Source organism: Pongo pygmaeus, chromosome 8, assembly GCF_028885625.2.
Source record: "Pongo pygmaeus isolate AG05252 chromosome 8, NHGRI_mPonPyg2-v2.0_pri, whole genome shotgun sequence".
Taxonomy (NCBI): domain Eukaryota; kingdom Metazoa; phylum Chordata; class Mammalia; order Primates; family Hominidae; genus Pongo; species Pongo pygmaeus.
In genome coordinates this window covers 122,332,247-122,354,426 of record NC_072381.2, presented here as the reverse complement: position 1 = coordinate 122,354,426, position 22,180 = coordinate 122,332,247, and the positions used below count along the sequence as shown (strand labels likewise).

Here is a 22,180-nt window from a genome sequence, read left to right as displayed (position 1 = left end):
AGTCTGCTTTTTTCAGTAAACAGTACTCATGGTCGTATTTGCATGTCAGTACAGATGTACATCAGTTTTTTGTTTTTGTTTTTGTTTTCGTTTGTTTTTTTGAGATGGAGTCTCACTCAGTCACTAGGCTGGAGTGTAGTAGCAAGATCTTGGCTCACTGCAACCTCCACCTCCTGGGTTTAAGCAGTTCTCCTGCCTCAGCCTCCCGAGTAGCTGGAACTACAAGCGCACACCACCCTGCCCAGCTAATTTTTGTATTTTTAGTAGAGACGGGGTTTCACCATATTGGCCAGGATGGTCCTGATCTCTTGACCTTGTGATCCTCCTGCCTCGGCCTCCCGAAGTGCTGTAATTACAGGCGGGAGCCACTGCGCCCAGCCTGTACATCAGTTTTAATTGTTGTCCATAGTATTCCATTATAGGATAGTACCATAATGTATTTAATTATTCTTTCACTGACAGATTATTCCTGGTTTTTAGCTATTATAAATAATGTGATGGCAGGTATTCTGACACTTAACATCTTTACAGTAATCTAAATAGTTCCTGAGGTTAATTCATATAAAAGGAATTACACTGGAGATCCACTATAGAGCATTGTGCCTGTAGCTAATAATACTGTGTTGTATACTTAAAATTTACTAAGAGGGTAGATCTTATGTTAGGTGTTGTTACTACAAAAGAAAATAAGTAAATAAAGAGGGCAGAAGGAAACTTTGGGAGGCGATGGATATGTCTGCAGCCTTGATGGTGGTGATGGTTTCACAGGTGTATAATAATCCCCCAAACTCATCATGTTGTATACATGAAATATGTATGGCTTTTTACATGTCACTTATACCTTAATAAAGTGGTTCAAAAATAGAGAAAAGGAATGATAGCTTCATAGAACTTAAACATTTTAAGACTGTGAATGTTTGAAATAGCCCTCTCACTGAAGAAAGTTACATTCCCACAAAAGCTGTACTTTCCAAATTTTTGCTACTTTTTTTTAATGTAATGTAAATCTGTTATTTATCTCCTAAGACAACATAGCTGATCAGACCCAGAGGGATCAGATGGAAATATGTCATAGGCAAAGGGTCAGACCATGGCAGGGAAAGTGACCCCCTCCCTTGGAAGCAAGGCCTTTCTCCATCATTCTGCAGATGCTCTGTCAGTCAGGGTATTTGATTATTTATAAAGAGTTGATTTGGTAACTACACAACAGAACATTTTATTCTAGGTAAAACAGCCATACAAATGCAGCATTATGGTTAAATTTCAAGAGCAAGTTTATTTCAGTGTCTGGTTGTAACAGAGAACATCCAAGGGGAATCTTGTTGATATTACCTGTCTTTGGAGGCCAATATGCTATGCTAGAAACACCTCTTATTTGCAAATGTATGAATTCCAATTATATGGTACTTTTTAACTTATGGAATGTACTTATTCTTAAAGAGTTATACCATTGGCATTGTTACCAGTTAATATGCTTGCATTATTGATAATGGATTGGTGCGAAGTGGGAATAGTTCAAGTTCCTTATGGTTGGCTTATAAAATATTTGGTCTAGGGCTTGTAAAATATTTTGGTCTAGGTAGGCAGTAGGGACTTGGCCTCCTGCATTATGCAAAACCAGAAGCAACATTCCCCAAAATCAACCTTCGAAGTAACATTTAAATTCTGCTTTCATCTGCCATTTCCCTTTTCCCTTTTTGTCTCTTCCTCTGAATACCTTTGATAGTTTAAAAAATTTACATTTTTCCTTACGAGCAACTCAAAGCCTGAGAGGATTGATTGGAAGATTAGTACAACAATCTGTATGGTTGTATGCATTTAGTTTTTACCTTTACTAAGTGTCTTTAATTAATTTAAGGTTTGGATGTTAGGAAAACAGAGTACTAATTCTTTTTTTCTTACTCTCTTGGTAACTCACAGAACAACAGAGTGCCAACTCTTTACTCAGTCTCAAAAGGGGAGAAAACAAGGACTTGGCCGGGCGCAGTGGCTCACGCCTATAATCCCAGCACTTTGGGAGGCCGAGGTGGGTGGATCATGAGGTCAGGGAGATCAAGACCATCCTGGCTAACACGGTGAAACCCCGTCTCTACTAAAAATACAAAAAATTAGCCAGGCGTGGTGGCGGGCGCCTGTAGTCCTAGCTACTTTGGAGGCTGAGGCCGGAGAATCACTTGAACCCGGGAGGCAGAGGTTGCAGTAAGCCAAGATCTTGCCATTGCACTCCAGACTGGTGCCAGAGTGAGACTCCATCTCAAAAAAAAACCCAAAAAACAAAAAAAAATGAGGACTAAGAAAACTTTATTTGTCCGAAAACCGTATCTGGGATAAATAATTCATGGCTTTTGAGCAGAGGGTAGAATTTCAGATTTGGAAGGGAATAGGCAGTATTTTTATCACCAGTGAAGAGCATTAGTTTGTGTAAATCCATTTCTGCATTAATAAAATTGGTATAAATGACCTTGCTTCATAGACCATTTGAGGGTAAAAAAAGATAATCTGTATAAAAAATGCCTAACACCGTACCTGGCATATAGTAAGTCCTCAATAAATATTAGTTGCTACTACCACCATCTCATCAACTAAAATATCCAATGCCTGTTTGCCCTTCAGTATTAAGAGTTAGTATCATTTACCTTTAGGGAGTTAGTTCTTCGACATCAGACTCCACATTTGGACAGTGGTGGAGGAAAGTTTCTTTTGGGGCTGAGTTGAAATCTGAAATCCCTGAAATGTTTACCTCCTAGGCCTACGTTTATGTACTAGGCCTACGTCTTTTTTTTTGTTTGTTTTTTTGAGACGGAGTCTCATTCTATTGCCCAGACTGGAGTGCAGTGGCGTGATCTCTGCTCGCTGTGACCTCCGCCTCTTGGATTCAAGCAATTCTTGTGCCTAACTCTCCCAAGTAGCTTGGATTACAGGTATGTGCCCTCATGCCTGGCTATTTTTTCTATTTTTAGTAGAGATGGGCTTTCACGGTGTTGGCCAGTTTGGTCTTGAACTCTTGATCTCAAGTGATCCTGTTGCCTCAGCCTCTCAAAGTGCTGGGATTACAGGCGTGAGCCACCACACCCGGCCTAGGCCTAGGAAACAGCTGAATAAGGGTTAGGAAAAGCTTTGTTTGGCCATAGGGCTCTACTCTCCCTAGCGTAGCATACTTTTCCCAGGATAAATGTTTTTATCCATGTGTCCATGTCATTTTTGATCCTCTGCCAGCTCTCTCTGAGCCTTCCTCCTACACACAAAGAACACCACCACATAGCAAAGCTGCATTCCCTAGACCAGATTCCTGTGAAAGAAGTAACTAAAGATCTTTCATACCTTTTTTAATTAATTAATTAATTAATTTATTTATTTATTTATTTTTGAGATGGAGTTTTGCTCTTTTTGCCCAGGCTGGAGTACAATGGCGTATTCTTGGCCCACTGCAACCTCCGCTTCCTGGGTTCAACTGATTCTCCTGCCTCAGCCTCCCAAGTAGTTGGGATTACAGGCAGCTAACTTTGTATTTTTAGTATAGACAGGGTTTCACCATGTTGGCCAGACTGGTCTCGAACTCCCGACCTCAGGTGATCTGCCTGCCTCAGCCTTCCAAAGTGCTGGGATTACAGGCATGAGCCACCGCGCCCAGCCCCTTTCATGTCTTTTTCAGCCACAATGTTAGATCCATTAATCTGTTTTAAGGACACACCGATTTTCCTACATATGTGCCAACTTCCATGGCTCTTTCCTTACCACATGGAAAACTTTTAAAGTAGTCTGATGTTGAAGAAGAATTTGTGATATGTTCACCACATATGCTTTAGAGATATTCTACATCTAAATATCGCTGGGAGTTGGAGCTGGGAGAGGAGATTTGCTCTAGAAGCAACATCATTGGTGGTGACACCTTGTATAATGAATTAGAAAGGACTATAGAAAAGTAGAGTCACCTGGAAATGGTTTTAGCTGGCCTTTACCAGTTAGAACTCTGTGATTTGGAATATGTTATTTAACTTCTCTGGGCCTCCGTGTTCTCAAATATAAAATTGCTGTGATGATCCCTACGTTATAGGATTGTTGTGAGGCTTCGTGAGGGAGGGAACACATGTAAAGAGTTTAGCACGAGGCTGGACACATAGGCTCAACAAATGGTGATGGTAGTTGTTTCCTAAGCAATTCTATACTACAGAGAACATTCTCATAAAAGGCTGTTCACAGATGAGCTTAGGCCTTCAGTCCTTCAAATAGACACTAACACAAGCACCTACTTTGCATGTAGCATTGTGCTAGGTGCAAGAGAATCAGACGTGTAAAACAAAATCCCTGCTCTAATGTTCATAGTGAGTAGAAGATAAAAACAAGTAAAAAAGAAACAAAACAAAACAGTTACCCTACAATGTGATGTGTACTACACTGCCATTTATGTAAGACTGCTTTGAAGTCATAGTTGAAGAGAGACAAACTTTGCTTGAAGAGAGACAAACTTCGCTAATTCAAGTAGACTAATAGAAACAATAGTTGATGTACTTTTATGTTATACTTCTAAGTTCTCAGGGTCATTGAAATTTTTTTATTATGAAAAATTTCAAAGTTATGCAAAGGCGGGAAAATAATGTAACGAACCCCCATGTTCCAGTTTTCTGGCTGCAACAGTTGCCAACTCACAGCCAGTCTTCCAACTGTACACCCATACACCCACTGTCACTGACCTTGGATTGCTTTGGAACTAATTCCAGTCATCATATCATTTTACTGTTTACTGCCTGGAAATAGTTCAGTATATATTTCTAAAAGATTCGGATTCTTTTCTTTTTAACAAAACTGCAGTATTACGGGCACTTTATTAAAAGTTCATCTTTTTTCTTTTTTAAACCTCATGTCATCCAAATATGCAAATATGACAGGTACAGTGGCCATGGATTGTGGATGTCCTGAGACAAGCCCAATTCAGAACCATAGGGCAAATTATTACATGAATAGCTAAATGTTTAAAAAACTTTCATTCTTTGAAATGTGCAAATAAATTTACATATTAAAAATATTTCTGTTTTGCGTCATGTGACTTGACTTGGTTTTGGAAATGGGGTCATGCTTTTTAAAGATATAATCACCCTTTGAAATATAGTCTTCCCTTATGAACCTAGAACATTGGTAAGTAGGTTGTTATGCTACCAATTTAGCACTGGAAGAATTTCTTAAACTAAAAATTAATGCGCAATTTAAAAAAATGTCTACTGTTCTCTCTTTGAGAAGAAATAAAAACCCCACCAGATGGAGTGTACCAAATCAGAACTGGAGAAAATGTGAGCAAGGACTACCCAGCTACATTTATCAAGTTAAATCACAGGGCACCTTTTTACAAAATGTTTAGAAAATAAATGTTTTTTTGTTTTGTTTTGTTTTGTTTCCTGTTTGCTAGGCCTAAACCTCACTACTGTGGAATGAATTTTCTTACTCTTTCAAGAGCAAGAACGTTATTGAATAAAAAGTAAGATTCCTATGAAAAATGCAGAGTGTTTATGTTTTTGTTATGATAGTGGAAATACCAGATTGTGGCAGAAGATGTCAAGTAGTTAAGGCTAAAAATTCAAAGTAATATTTGATGTTGTAAAAATTGTATAGGTTTCTTTTCTCTTTCCTTCACATTTTTGAAGAACCTACCTTGTAAACATAGTGATAAAATGCCAGGAATATTAGGATTTTAAGGAAATAATAGAGCCTATTATTTAAACTACAATATAAAAGGCAATTATATTGATGAAGAGCTACATGGGCTTTGTGTGTGTGAATAAACTTGGCCTGTGTTCAGCTTCTATTTGTTCTTCTGGCATAAACACATATTGTGTGTGATTCCAGTTTAATGGGGACCCGTTTGTATGCCAAGCAGCTGCATTTTAGGACCTATTGCGTGATTTCATAGCTCTCTGAAAATTGGTTCTATTCAGAACAAGAGATAGAAGAGAAGAAGGGGGGTGATGTGGAAGGGGTGGGGGGAGCTTCAACACACAATCATTTCTTTTCAATTGGAGCCAGAAAGGTTGATGACAACATGACCATTGTGTTATAATGATAAGACCACTAAGGCATCTGTACCTCTCATCAAGGCTTTCACACAACAGCAGATACAATTTAATTCACTGCTCTGTCAGCAGTGCTGATACCATTATGCCGTCTGTCTCCACAGTTATAATCACTGTCCTCTGAGAAATGCAGTTGAAATGATCTTGAGCAGTCAAAGAAACTCTCAATTAAGGCTGCCACTTCCAATGTGTCAGATTGTGTCTTATGCACTTGGTACAATTTTCACTTCCAATCCTGTTTATTTACAATGTCTACCAGTAATTACGCTTAACGTGTCATTTAGTGAGGGGGGCCCCTGCCAAGCCGATTGTTGGGTGCTGCTGTACCATTGAGTGGGAGTTTCTCGAAGTCAATGCCATCAGCAGCTTTTAGGCCCTGATGGGATGCAGTAGTAATGTTGATAATGCAAGTATCGTGCTCATCAAGTCATAATTAGATGCCACTCAAATGTGCCACTTGTAATAACAGTGTTGATTCATGTTTTTCTCGGTGACTGCAACTACTAATTAGTTAAGTGGTTTTTGGTTGGCCTGCATTTGCTGCAGATTATTATTACCCCTGAAAAAATGTCAAGGTTAGAGATGTTTCTGGCCATTTAGTGCTGCTTTATGAATTTGAATATTAACATAATAAGAACTTTGGACAGACTTAGGAAGTAATACATTTTTGTATTTAATTTGGAGAGAAATTTTTTCCCCTGAGTTTAATCATAATTGCAGGTTAATTAAGCTTAAATGAAGCAAAAGTAATCTCTCTTTGTGTTATGTGAGCCCAGTGCTTTTTGCCTAACTTTGTTGGGTTTCACATTTGGGTGTCCTTTAATTTTTTTTTTTTTAAGCCAAACAAATAGCAATAAGTAATGTCTACATGTAGGGTTGAGATTCTGAGCATTTTCATTTAACTAGAAATATGGGTGGAAGGAATTGGCATTTTTCTTTCTTGATCTTCAAAATATAACTCAAGTTCTAAATCACTTTGTACCTGTAAATCTCAATTTACATGCACCAGCTATCAAAAAATCTGAAAAATACTATTTTTCAAGCATTGGTAACATATCAAGTAAAATTTTATTTTTTTCTAATGCTTCTGATAGCCTGTGATTCAGGAAGTAATTTATTAGCATCTGCTTTATAACCATATAGTACATAAATCTTACTGCTACACTTTTCTGCCTGAGAGTTACTTACGAAATAGCAGTAACTACTTTGTAGCTAATAGAGACAAATGTTGCAGTACTTAGCCAAGTCACCACATCACTATTCCAGTCATAAGATCAATTTAAGATTTATTTTTCTTTTATTTTTTGTTAATTTTTCTTATTAGAGCCATGTGTTATACCTTGCTAAGAAAAAGAAGTCGTGCTGTCACTCCTCTTTATTTATGAAATATTCTTTTGTTTAAATTAACAGATATGTCTATGGATACATATATAGTTGCATAGAAAATAGACATGTAAAAAAATCTAAATAGCTCTCTTAAAATGTACATAATAAAATGTATGTATGTGAAATGAATGTTTTTTGTTGTGTTCTTGTTTCTTTCTACATTCAAATATTAGCTCAGATTTAATCAGGGCAGCTTCTCAAAAACCTTTTTTCAATGATAGCTAAAGGTCTAGCTAGCCAAAGAATTGAAGTATTCTTAATCATGGGACGATGCGTGGGCTCCTGGAATAGCTGACTAATCTTTGAATGCTGAGATTTTTTTTCCCCCTCATTCCTAGTTTCTCACATGGTCATAGAGGAAGTTAATTTCATGCAGAACCATCTTGAAATAGAGAAGACTTGTCGAGAAAGTGCTGAAGCTTTGGCAACAAAGGTGAGACTTCAAATGAAGGAATTTTACCTGAGTTTTTAAATTTCAACTTGCTTTTCTAAGCAGTGGCTTCTATCCGGTTTTGCTTTTCTACTTCTCTAATCGATTATCTACTCTGATGATGAGGGAAATGTTAAAAGGCCTCAGAATCCTGGAATATGATTATGTAAATATTCGCCTTAATGCAAAGGTTACTCCAATTGTAAAAGGAGCATTTGTATGTGAGTATTTCAGCATTTGTGCTTTTTGCCTGTGAAAATGTGGAAAAAATGGTCCCAGAGTAGTGTTAAAGGAGACTTTGCAAATGTCCATGCATTTGGTTAAAATGCTAACCAAGTTTAAAACTAACCTGGTGTGACATAAAAGAGCAGTGAATGTCTCATATTTGAATCAGATGAACAAGTCACCCTGAAGCCGTGCATTTCAGGTGATTATTTATGAAAGCAAAGCGAGGGCATGCTAAAGGTGACCTCCAGTGTTCCACTGATTGCCTCTTGCTGATGAATTTACCAAGTGTGTAATTTTCTACATTCTATCTCATCAGAAGTACATTATTATTAAAGAATGTTTTTTTATCTCTGTCTTATGTATTTTGGGTTGGGTAAAATGCATCTGAACCACTTCATCAGAAAGTGGATTACAGCAATTTTCAACCAAATTTCATTAGTAATACTGGTTGTGTTTCTTTTCCCTCCCCTCCATCACCCACCTCCGAAAGTTTCTTTGGATGTGACTGAAATCCTACTCCCAATAAATACATAAATAAATATGATTTGTATGCATTAACACTGTGCTTGCTAGAGGTATCTGCTTAATTGTTTGCATAACAACACTACATTAGAATTCATAAGATATTTAATCACTACCTAACTAAGAATATAAATTTGGGTATGTAACTTCTCTCCTGTTATTCATCCGAAGAATACATAGCAATACACTTTAAAAACACTTTTTAAAAAATGATAACATGGGTATTCTCACATCATTTTTACTCTGTGGCATGTTCCTAGAGTTCACTAGTCCGTAATGTTGTGTGAATTCTGTTTTCATTTTTTGAATTTCTTTTTTTGGAATAAGTAGAGAAAAAGTACATTTGGAGCCTGCTAGCTGCTCTGAATCTTCTAGTGTCTAAGGATACACTTTCTATTTTTTCTTGTTATTAACAAGTATTCCTGTTGTCATAGCACATCCAGAGTGAGGATACTGGCTACCTTTCAGGATTGGCAGAGTTTATGGAAGGCACTGGTTTGTGGGGCAGTATATACAGTTTTTGTTCCTGGTTATGTCATTTTGGGCATATGTGATTTTGGACAAGTTAATTTTGTTCTCTGGACTGTAGTATCTCATCTGAAATGACATGATGGGCTAGAGTTAGGACTGGAGTTAATAACTTATTTGCATATGGCCCCTTTTAAAAAATTACTTTATTCTGTCTCCCCTTTTATTTAATAGGTGTTTTTGGGCAAGAGAACTCACCTCTCTGAGCTACAGTTGTCTTGCTGTAAATGCCAGGATGGACCATGGTTGGCTTCATCATAATACCCCAGATCCACTGGCTCTAGATGGGTGGCCCAGGCATGTGCATGTAGAAAAGCTGCCTGGTGACTTACATTCATTGCTCGTTATGAACCAGTGTTACCTAATCTCTAAGCTCATTTTTACAATTAAGTCTTAATAATAAGATCGTTACCTAACACTGTTTGTTGCCTGTTCTTTAAAAACCTTTTTTTAAAATGAACATATAGTTTATTTTTGAAGATATAGTATGAACTCATGGGGCCTAGAACAAAAATTTAAAAAATGGATTAAATCAAATACTATAAATGTGCTTGTTTGTTGTGAAAGACTGCTTTGAATGCAAAATGTGGAAACTTCATTATATGTGTGACTTCATTCTGATTTAAGTATCAATTGTCATTTTTTTTCCTGAGAGCAAAGTTTCTATAAATTCTTATTTTTCTAAATTTTTGCCATCAAATTAATGACAAATGGAATGTTTAATTCTGATGATGCAGCTTGACCTCGTAATTTTCTTTTTTTTCTTTTTGAAATGGAGTCCCGCTGTGTTGTCCAGGCTGGAGTGCAGTGATGCCATCTTGGCTCACTGCAACCTCCACCTCCCAGATTCAAGCGATTCTCCTGCCTCAGTCTCACGAGTAGCTGGGATTACAGGCATGTGCCACCATGCCCAGTTAATTTCTGTGTTTTTAGTAGAGACGGTGTTTCACTGTGTTGACCAGGCTGGTCTCAAACTCCTGACCTCAGGTAATCTGCCTGCCTTAGCCTCCTAAAGTGCTGGGATTACAGGCATGAGCCACTGCGCCCAGTTCCTCATATTTTCTTAGAAGCAAGTATGGATACTTTGCTTTGCTAAAATGTGTGGATTAAACTGATAAATGTAGACCAGTTATTTAAGTCATATGATCCAAAGCCATTAAACTTGCTTGTTTTGTACCTTTAAATAGCCACTAAACTGGACAATATAAAAACCCTATTTACATTTGAATATAACAGTAGGTTCTGTTACTGTAGGGTTATAAAAGATATATTTTTGGCTGGGCGCGGTGGCTCACGCCTGTAATCCCAGCACTTTGGGAGGCCGAGGCGGGCTGATCACCAGAGGTCAGGAGATCAAGACCATCCTGGCAAACATGGTGAAACCCTGTCTCTACTAAAAAATACAAAAATTAGCTGGGCGTGGTGGCATGTGCCTGTAATCCCAGTTACTTGGGAGGCTGAGGCAGGAGAATCGCTTGAACCAGGGAGTCAGAGGTTGCAGTGAGCCGAGATCACACAGCTCTACTCCAGCCTGGTGACAGAGAGAGACTCCATCTCAAAAAAAAAAAAAAAGTAAAAAGATATATTTTTGCCTTAGACATAGAGGGGTTCCAAACAACAAGTAGCATGCCATTAACCCATAGCTTGATGAATAGCTACAATGAAACTACTTAGCCAAAATTTGTGAATTCAGAATTCTCAAAAATGTTCAAATAGTATGCACATGAGACCTCATGTCTAGGTTGGGTGTGGTGGCTCACTCCTGTAATCCCAGTGCTTTGGAAGGACAAGGTGGGAGGGTCACTTGAGCTCAGGAGTTTGAGAGTTTAAGGCTGTGATGAGCTATGATCATACCATTGCACTCTAACCTGGGTGACAGAGCAAGAATCCATCTCCAAAAAAAAAAAAAAAAAAAACCTCATATATATAAATCTTACATTTCTTCTTTCAAAATGTGAAAATGGGGTTTCAGAGAAGGATTATGAAATTTTCTGATTGGCTTTTTTTTCTTGAGCTGGTGACTTTGTTAAATAGAGTAATTGTATTGCAGACAAACTGGTGGATTTTGGTGCCTGGTTTGGTAGGGGCATTAAACCCTTTGAGGGCAGAACTGTGTTAGCTATGACGTTGCTAAGGTATTATTGTAGTGGTTGTCTAAGAAGTAATATATTAAGCACTAGATGACAGAAACTAGTAGTTTCTTGAGTATCCTGGAGGAAGGAGAAAATGCATAAATGAATACTTTGATTGAAGAAAACTAGCTGATAAATGATTTCCAAAGGATAATTAGACACAAACTAAACCTCTTCTTACTATTAATAACTAACACTGAAGTTTTATTATGTGGCAGTTACTATATTAAATACTTTATATATAATGTCTGATTTAATCATCATATTGTGGGATAGAGACTATCTTAATTCTTAGTTTACTGATGAGAAAACTGAAACATAAGTATTAGGTTAGTTGTAGAGGCAGAGATGGAATTTTATTGCAGAGCTGGGTTGTATACTAAAGCAATGCATTTCTTTACATCAGTGATTCTTAGTGTTGATGTACATTAGAATCACCTGGGAAACTGAAAAAGGGCTATGCTGGGCTCCACTGCCAGAGATTTGGGTATGGTATAGAGCCTAAGCGTTGGGGTTTTTAAAAAGCTCTCCAGAGATTCTGATGGACAGAGTTGAGAACCATTGGTTTAAATATTAGGATACAGAACTGGAAATTAAGTCTTAAATGTCTTCACTGTTTCCTTAAATTGATGTTTTCTTCTGACATTCCTAAAAGATGGGATAGTTTGAGAATTGACAAGTCAGGGTCCTTGAGCTTTGAGTGCCATGCTGTAGCATTCATGGTTTAAAGAACCCACAACAGTTTTTACCTGAATTTTCCATCTTAAGGAAGAGGTGTTGGGAAATTATGGGCCTCATCTTTTATCTTGATCTCCTAATGTAATGTGTGGAGACAGAAGCTAGAGTTGGAGACTGGGACTGAGGATAAAGGGTTGTGTCTGATTCCCTGAATAGAGCTGCCAGTCTTCCAGGAAGAATCCATGGAAGAGTTCATAGCCATTTCTTAGAGATTCTTCCTGATTCTCCAAAGAGGTCAGACAAACCTCTCGTGCTCCAGACCATGCCACTTTAGGTTCCATATTATTGGGGTAGAAATCAGATCTCCCAGATTGAAGTGGGCTGGGCTTTCTCTGTGAGAAACCCTGAGGAACCCTAATTATGATCACAAATGAAAGAGCAAAGTCAGACCAGTACCATGCTAAATATCTTATTCTAGTGTCAGGTTTACAGTGAGAAAAGGTAGTTACCTTTCTAATGAACTATGTTCATTTGTTTCCAATATCAATTATTAAATTCAGAGCATGTCTTTGTGGTCAAGGGCTCTAGTAAAGGAAATGTATTTGCATTTCTATAACTTACATTTTATACTAGGGAACATAATCTACTGAATACTTCGATGTGCGCAAATTAAGGAAAACTGTTTATCTTTTAGTCTTGGGAAGAGAAAACATAAGCAAAACCATATTGTACTTCTGTGGACATTGGACCATCCTTAGTCTTTGTGTGTGCTTTGTCCTAAATTTTCTTGTACATAAACACATTAGCTAAAGAAGGTGATAATAGCTGAATAACTGAAGTTAAAAAACCAACTCGTTTCCATGTCTGGGAATAAAAAATACATTAACAAAGTAGGATTCCTTTTTTTTTTTTTTTGCTATGAACTAGAACTCTTTTAATAGAGATAGTAGAAACAACATCTTGAACTAGTTTAAACAAGAAAAGAAAATGATGTAGGAATCTGTTAGAAATCTCAGAGACTTCCATAGAATCTCTGAGACAGGAGCAGTTTAGGAATGGACTGGAGTCTGGGGCTTGAGTCTGGTGGGAAACCCTTTCTCCATTGCTTTTCTCTTCCTTTCTCTACACATCAGCTTCAGTTTTAGCTTTTCTAAAAACTACCTTCCTCTTTTCCTTGATTCTGTAGTGGAATGTGGTTACTAGCAGCTCCTGTCCAGGCACATGGAAAGAAACTCGTTGCTCTGTTCCAGCCTCCAAATTTCTAGCGAGGGGATCTGATTGGTCACACTTGGGTCATGTGTTTAATCCCTGGACTAATTCGCTGTGGCCAAAGGGATGGGGTATGCTTGGGAGAGCATGGCACTCCCATTGAAATCATGTGGAACAATGGAAACTGGTAATGTCCAGAAAAGAGGAGATGTTAGGCAAACAGACATTTAAAAGGTTTTCATAGCACCACAGCAAGCAGAAGATTTGCTTGAAATAAAGTGCCTTTTTTAAGACTATTAATGACTATAAATCAAAATTTTATTTAATCTATACTGGTGTTTTATCTTAGTTCCTTATATTTCTCATCAGTTACAACTAGCATTTCCACTTGCTGCTGGCTGTAATCCAGACATCAGGTCTTGGTTAAAGAAATAAATTTAATATAAAACCTTATTTAATTAATCCACTAATTGTTATGTCCTGCTGTGAGTGTTGATGAATATGTAAGACAAAAATATACTTAATTTGTCTATTGTTTAAAAATCCAAGATACTCATTTGGCTGCTGTTAAAATAACTGTTTTTGTATTTTGTCTTAGCTAAATAAAGAAAATAAAACATTGAAAAGAATCAGCATGTTGTACATGGCCAAGCTGGGACCAGATGTAATAACTGAAGAGATAAACATTGATGATGAAGATTCAACTACGGACACAGACGGTGCCGCCGAGACTTGTGTCTCAGTACAGTGTCAGAAGCAAATTAAAGGTAGAACTCTTTGCTTAATTATTGAGCTTATTTTTTACCCCATTAGGATAGTGCTTCTGAACCCTGACTGCACATCAGAATCATGTGGGAAGCTTTAAAAATACTGATGCCTAGGCAGGGCGTGGTGGCTCACACCTGTAATCCCAGCACTTTGGGAGGCCAAGGCGGGTGGATCACCTGAGGTCAGGAGTTGGAGACCAACTTGGCCAACCTGGTGAAACCTGGTCTTTACTAAAAAAATACAAGAATTAGCTGGGCGTGGTGGCAGGTGCCTGTAATCCCAGCTACTTGGGAGGCTGAGGCAGGAGAATCGCTTGAACCCAGGAGGCGGAGGTTGCAGTGAGCTGAGATTGAGCCGTTGCATTCCAGCCTGGGCGACAGAGTGAGACTGTCTCAAAAACCAAAAAAAAAAAATACTGATGCCTGGATCCTACCCTATCCAAAATTTTGCTACACCATAGGCCAATTAAATCAGAGTTTTGGATGGGGTAGGACCTAGGCATCAGTATTTTGAAAGCTTCCCACATCATTTATTTATGTCTCCAAATCACCATGGGGTATATAACAATTGTGCTTTATGAGTTACTTTCTTGTTTGGAATTAAGCACTTTGGAAAGTGTCTCAATGGAAACAGCCAGTTATACTATAACCTTAAGGATATGTACTATATGTCAGGATATTTTTGTTAAGTGAAAGAAACAATGAATAAAAATATATTTAGCCGACACCCCTTTTTGTTGGTTAACAAGTAGTGTTGTAAGGCAAGATCATATGATACATCTACTAAATGCACATTCATTTTATTCATACACATGTTTATTTAAAGATGTAGGAAAGCAGTTCTGGCTCAATAACTATTGGAACATTTTAATTTAGTACACAGGTCAAAAGCAATATTCATTTATTTGTTTGGTAGATAAAATTTCAACTGGAAGTATAAAGAAGAAAGGATGTTATAGACACCATCTTTACTGACTCTTCAACCCCTCAAGCTAACACAAAATAAAATTCATGGTAGGGAGAGAGAGGAAGTTTAAAGGAGTTCCCTTTGCTCATTTTTCTCCTTTCTGTTCGAGCTTGAGCAATATGATTTCATGTTCTTCTTTCTGGATTAGCCAGCAAATGGAGAAAGTGATTTAGAAATAAGTCTCTGAGAACTTCTCCAAGCTGAGTTTATGTAAAAAGTTTGATTTAATTTACAAATAACCACATAACATATTTTTTATTGCACTTGGAAAACAGTAAGAAATTAAAGGCAGTTAAAACCTAAGTGACAAAACAGTAGGCCGGAATATAAATTTGAGTAGTCTGTGCTAATCTGTGTGTATTTTCAAACATTTGAGTGGCAGAAGTAACTTTAACACCAGAAGCTTTTGCGCTTACTGTTGATAATACTCTCATTCTAGTAACACACTTTTCATTGAATCCTAATAATAAAACTATGAAATAAATTTAAAAACAAAACACCCATGACTCTAGAGAGAAAATTACTAGAATTAACCCTTCTTTCAAATAGTTATATTTTGAATCAGTTCAAATAATGTCTAAGGACTATAAATTGGCAGCAAGTCAGGATCTTTTACTTCTAATCAAAATATCCAAATTATTAACTGCCCAATTGTTTATTTATATTGTATTGTGATAACAGCCCATGGCATTATGAAATAAAAAAGAAATTAGTACTACACCTTAATTTGTTTTGCTGAAAACTTAAAAAATGTTACTTCCAATATGCTAGATAGTTTTCTAGAATGTGGTTTTGATAGAATGCAAAGAAAACATGATCTGGTACATTTAATGTAGTGAGGTTGCCTGATATAAAATTGTTAATATCCATGGCTATTTTGGGGAGGGCCACGCAAATGGGATTCTCATTGTCCTTTGGTTCTTCATTTCCTTTTAATTGTTAAATAATCTTGACCATAAGCTGCACATGGACTGGCATTTTCAATTCTTTTGACCAGATTGATTTCTTATTTTAAAAATAAGTTTATTTATATATATTTTTTTCTTTAAAAATGCAGAACTTCGAGATCAAATCGTATCTGTTCAGGAGGAAAAGAAGATTTTAGCCATTGAGCTGGAAAATCTCAAGAGCAAACTCGTAGAAGTAATTGAAGAAGTATGTATCTCAGGCCTGAAAGGCAAGGGCTTTAGCATTTTCAAGGTGTTTGGGGATTTGCTAAGTTAAGAACTTAATATTATAAGCCAATTTCTAACATGAGAACCATGTACTAATTTTAATCTTCTCTCCTCAATTTCAGACGTAGAAAAAGGTAGAGGAAATAAGATCATGAAGATTCATGTACCCCCTAGCTAGCTTAATAAATAAAACTCTGAAATAGCATGGACATGTTTCCTGTTTTTCCCCCAGTTTTTGCTATGTAAGGCAAATTTGTGAGACTAGTAGTTACTATTTCAAGTCATATATTTTATTGCTGCTGGTAGAGAAAGAAGAGCATGTTTTGCTTTTCCAGTGAATGACTGGTTCAATTGGGAAGGACCGTCCCTCTGTGCATCTCCAACACAGGCATTTATGATAGGTGGTAGGATGGGTTCAAGTGGTTGTTGACAGAATCTTTCTTTTCTGGTGTTTTGTTTTGTTCGAGACAAGACCTAACTCTGTCACACTCAGGCTGGAGTGCAGTGGCATGATCACAGCTCACTGCTGCCTCAACCTCCCAGGCTCAAATGATCCTCCTGCCTCAGCCTCCCAAATAACTGAGAGTACAGGCATGTGTCACCACGCCTGCCTGATTTTTAAAAATTTTTATAGAGATGTGGGTTCCCGTATTTCCCAGGCTTACCTTGAACTCATGGACTTGAATGATCTTCTCACCTTGGCCTCCCAAAGTGCTGGGACCACCAATGCAAGCCGCTGCACCTGGCCTCTTTTTCCTTTTGAACTGTCTTAAGAACAAGACCCTCTCAGTTGCCTTTTATTTGCACGAGGCTTCAAGGATTTGCCTTCACAGTCTTGATTCTTGATTTAATTTGTATCAGTGGTTCTTAGATTCTGTAGCCCAGCGCTTCCCAACTGATGTGCCACTGCACCTTGATAAAGTGGCTTATGAGCATGCCAACGTATTGATCCTGTCAGTGAGCAGCTTCATCCAATTACCTCAGTTTGCACACACATGTTGTCATTTTCTTGGAGGCCATAATGTAAAAAAGGTTGGGAAGCAGAGTCTGCCAACTTCCCAGCCTGAGCACCTTTTATTATTGTGGCAAAACGTTGTAATGAATGGGAAGAAGGAAGGTGATATTTTGGAAAGGACCTTACTGTTGGACAGTGTGTACCAGTTACTAATTTAAACCAAAACCAAAAATAAAGCCTACACTAAAAGAACCAGTTAATAGATTATCTGGAGGTGCTGATGGATTCAGAGCCACTTTCAGGACCATTATCTTTGTTTCTTGGTGTGCTCTGTTCCTCAATTGTGATTATTTACTGATGATTCTCTCCCTTCCCACTTAGAGGTGTTATTGGAAGACAATTCAACAATTATTTTTATTATGGCTATTTCAGACATCTGAGAAGGCATAATGAACAAAGTAATGGGGCTGAGTTCAGTGGCTCACGCCTGTAATCCTAGCACTTTGGGAGGCCGAGGCAGGAGGATCACTTGAGCCCAGGAGTTGGAGACCAGCAAGACCTCGTCTCTCAAAAAAATTTTAAAAAATATTAGCCAGGCATGGTGGCATGTGCCTGTAGTCCCAGCTACTCAGAGGGCTGAGGTGGGAGGATTGTTTGAGCCCAGGAGTTGGAGGCTGCAATGAGCTATGATCGTATTACCACCCTCCAGCCTGAGTGACAGACTGATACCCTGTCTCTAAAAAAATTATTTTTGATGAACATCCATATACCTGCTACCCAACTTAATTCACAGAATATTAGCATAGTGATGAAAGCGTTGGTGTAACTCTTTCTAGTTGCATACTCCTTGCTCCCTGCCCAGTTTCCCTAAACAACCGTTATTCTGAACTTGGTGTTTATCATGTCAGTGCATATATTTACATGTTCACTACAATACATAGTATTTTGAGTATTTTTAAATATTATAAACATGCCTGCTTTCTAAATTCAATATATTCGAGATTTATCTTCTACCTTGATATATGTAGCTTTACTTTATGTTCTTTTTTAAAAAAAAAAAAACTTTTCTATAGTATTCTCTTTCGTTGATAGACATCAAAAGTTATTTCAGAAATTTAAATTTTTGTGGGAGTATTTATATGTGTTTTATTTAAGCCAAGAGTCATCAAAGTTCAAAGTCTTATTTTAAAAGTTCATGTTCATCTTACTTAAAAAATAATCAACATTTTTATTTTATTTTATTTTATTTTTTTAAAATTATTATACTTTAGGTTCTAGGGTACATGTGCACAATGTGCAGGTTTGTTACATATGTATACATGTGCCATGTTGGTGTGCTGCACCCATTAACTAGTCATTTACATTAGGTATATCTCCTAACGCTAATCAACATTTAAAATGAATACCAAAATTGAGTATCGGATCTTGACTAAATGATTCTTGTATTTTCTGGGTAATCTTTAGTTGGATTTTTGCATTAAAAATATGAATCATGGCTGGGTATGGTGGCTCACACCTGTAATCCCAGCACTTCGGGAGGCTGAAGCAGGAGGATTGCTTGAGCCCAGGAGTTCGAGACCAGCCTAGGCAACATAGGAGACCCCATCTGTATATTCTTTGTTTTTTTTTAATTAAAAAAATATGTATCATTTACATTGGATGGCTAGCATACTGTCATGTTTAGGTGCCAGTGCCAACTGGAATATATAAATAAGTTCTGTACCAGGTATACATCCTAACTTAAATAGCTATCCTTGAAGCTTTAAAGAAGAGCTTTAATAAAAAGTCTTAACACATTGAAACCAATGTCTGCTTTAAATTGTAACTTCATGTTGAAAGTTGAACAGCAATTGAGTATCACACATTGCCATATGTCCTGTTTTACAATTTTTGGTGTTTTCTCCCCTCAAAATTTCACATTTTTAGGTAAATAAAGTTAAACAAGAAAAGGCTGTTTTAAATTCAGAAGTTCTTGAACAGAGAAAAGTCTTAGAAAAATGCAATAGAGGTAAGTCTGTCCAGTCTTTTCTTCTCAAATACATATGCGGTTTGTTCTGTTTGCATATATTATGTGTCATTTTACACGTGTGCCTAAGTATGACTGTAAATCAAATCTTCTCCTATATTGTGATTTTCTAGCATTGTATCTCTCCCATTCCTATTGTTTTATTACCCAACTTAGAGTCTGGAGACATCTAAAAGTGATTTCACTTGAGGAACAAGGAACCCACTCATTTTGAAACTTCAAACCAAAATACTACTTCTGTCTTACATATATCCAGGGATCATGGCCTTTTTAGCTCTCCTTTCAGCATTTATATATTTGGTAGGTTATTTAGTAAATTCTCGATCCAGAAGAGGTTACATAAAACATGTAACATTATGTGATGAAATTTTAAATTAAGAGGATGTGGAAAATGGGACAAAGGAAAGTAAGAGTTAGATTGATATACAGAGTGGATACTTGTTCTGAGGTCTTGCACATTTCCTGCCTGTATATTTGAAATCTGGTTCTGAGCTGTCTGACAGTCAGTGCAATAAGAGATTGTTGAACATTTAAATGAATCACATGAAAATGAACCTAATGATCAGGAAAAGCAGACCTGCTCTCCTGGTGAGAGGGAAATGTCTCCAGTGGCTATATCCAGAGAAAACTTTGTGTACTTTGGTCAACAGTGACTTTATCCACCTAGTTATAAAACACAGCATCAGCTCTCATGGGGGCTGTTTCGTGTATCTCCCAGTTTAAGACAAGGAAGTGATGCCAAAGTGTGGTTCTGCAAAAGTAATTCTGGGAGTGGTAGGAAGAACTTAATATACTTTCTGTTCTCTCTTTTTCCCTCAGTCACTCTCTTTCATTGTTTAGAAGCTGCAGCACTAACAGGAAACCTTTGCGACCCAGGGCCTTCCCTATTGTTATTGGTGGTAGCTGTCAATCTTTTTGTCATTCATCAACTGGGATTTTTTTTTGTAAATAAAGGACCTTGTAGTTAAATGTGGGCAATATGCTGGATTGTAACATTTCTTCAAGTCTTTCTGTATTTAAAGATAGAAATGGTGTAGAATTTTCAGTCTTGATTCACTGTGCTAGGAAAAGGGTTCTGCAAGGATTAATCATGTAGATCTCGCCTTCAGAGAGCCTCCTGTCTAGGAAGAAAGAGAAATTATATAAATAAATACCTGACTAGGACCAACTTGATTTCTTTCAGATTCCAAGCCAGAAGGGCCAGGACACGTGAAAATTCCCTTTTTATTATAGTGTTCTGGACATAGAAAAGAGAGTCAATTATCTTGCCAGGGCTTCAGATAGTCATAGTGTTCTTTGTTTTCTTCATGAAATTTCTTGTTTAAATAGGCTTGAAAATCATTTAGCTCTCAGGGACCTATAATTCACATCAAAAATCACCACTCTTATTGCTTTACTTATTAGTCTTTCATCTGAAGAGGCTGTAGATTTACAGAGTACAGAGTTTGAAATTCTATGTCATTACACAGCAAACCAGTCCTTAGTCAGTTAGGATTGAAGTGCCCTGGTGGAACAGTGTGTGAAGGCAGCTGTTAAGAGAGCCTTTTGAAAGATTTTGTTGGTATGACTCAGCTCAGGGTGGAGGTGACTCACCAGAAGTGGATGGACAGTGTGCTGTCTGCCCAGCTTGTGCCTATTATCTAATGGTGTCATCACTCCCTCTGTCCTGTCATTATCACTGTTTAACAAAATAGGCCACTGAATGTTGAAAATAGCAAAGAATTTATATTACTTTTATTTGACAGGACCTTTTGAAGCTTTCGGTCTTGCAGTAACTGCTTGGTACAAAACTCTGATTCTTTGCTTCTGAATGCATCAAAGGCTCTTTCTCTCCTTTGTAAATATGGAGAACACTTAAAAATAACTTATATGTCCAGGCGCGGTGGCTCACACCTGTAATCCCAGCACTTTGGGAGGCTGAGGCAGGCGGATTACTTGAGATCAGGAGTTTGAGACCAGCCTGGCCAACATGGTAAAACCTCGTCTCTACTGAAATACAAAAATTAGCCAGATATGGTGGCACCCACCTGTCTGTAATCCCAGCTACTCGGGAGGCTGAGGCAGGAGAATCACTTGAACCTAGGAGGCGGAGGTTGCAGTGAACCAAGATTGCACCACTTCATTCCAGCCTGGGCGACAGACATAGTGAGACTCCATCTCTCAAAAAATAAATAAATAAATAAAACATATATATATAATATATAAAAGTTATTTTATATTTATATAATATATGTATATATAAATTATATATATTATATATAAATTATATTATACATATATTATATATAAATTATATAATATATAATATATAAATTATAATATATAATATATATAAATTATTATATATATTATATATAAATTATATATTTTATACATATAAATTATATATTATATATTTATATATAAAATATTTACATTTTATACATATGTATATACATATACATAATTTATACATTTATTTACATTTAATATTTTATATATAATATATTTTTATACATAAAAATGTATATATTCAGGTAGTATACTTTTTTTGGTAGAAAATTTAGATTCATGTAAGGAAAGAAAAAAATCTCAACCTTTACAATCCAGAGATAAGCACTAGTAACATTTTAGTGTATATTCTTCCAATCTTAAAAAAACTGTCTATATATATATATTAAATTTTTTGTTAAATAAATATATATATTTATTCCATATATATATTCCATATATATTTATTCCATATATATATATTCCATATATATTTATTCCATATATATATATTCCATATATATTTATTCCATATATATATATTCCATATATATTTATTCCATATATATATATTCCATATATATTTATTCCATATATATTCCATATATATATTCCATATATATATATATTCCTATATATATATTCCATATATATATATATTCCTATATATATATTCCATATATATATATATTCCTATATATATATTCCATATATATATATATTCCTATATATATATTCCATATATATATATTCCTATATATATATTCCATATATATATATATTCCTATATATATATTCCATATATATATATATTCCTATATATATATTCCATATATATTTATTCCATATATATTCCATATATATT

The 22,180-nt window shown here is 36.5% G+C and overlaps 1 protein-coding gene across 7 annotated transcripts in view; it reads left to right on the top strand.

Annotated features, from left to right (window-relative positions):
* SHTN1 (shootin 1) overlaps positions 1 to 22,180 on the top strand; it is a 121,692-nt gene that overhangs the window by 37,639 nt on the left and 61,873 nt on the right. For all 7 annotated transcript variants that reach the window (XM_063670312.1, XM_063670311.1, XM_063670313.1 and 4 more), the window contains exons 4-7: positions 7,787 to 7,881; positions 13,774 to 13,942; positions 15,967 to 16,064; positions 18,966 to 19,047. In XM_063670312.1, the coding sequence (XP_063526382.1) occupies positions 7,787 to 7,881; positions 13,774 to 13,942; positions 15,967 to 16,064; positions 18,966 to 19,047 (444 nt within the window). The remainder of the gene's footprint in view (positions 1 to 7,786; positions 7,882 to 13,773; positions 13,943 to 15,966; positions 16,065 to 18,965; positions 19,048 to 22,180) is intronic.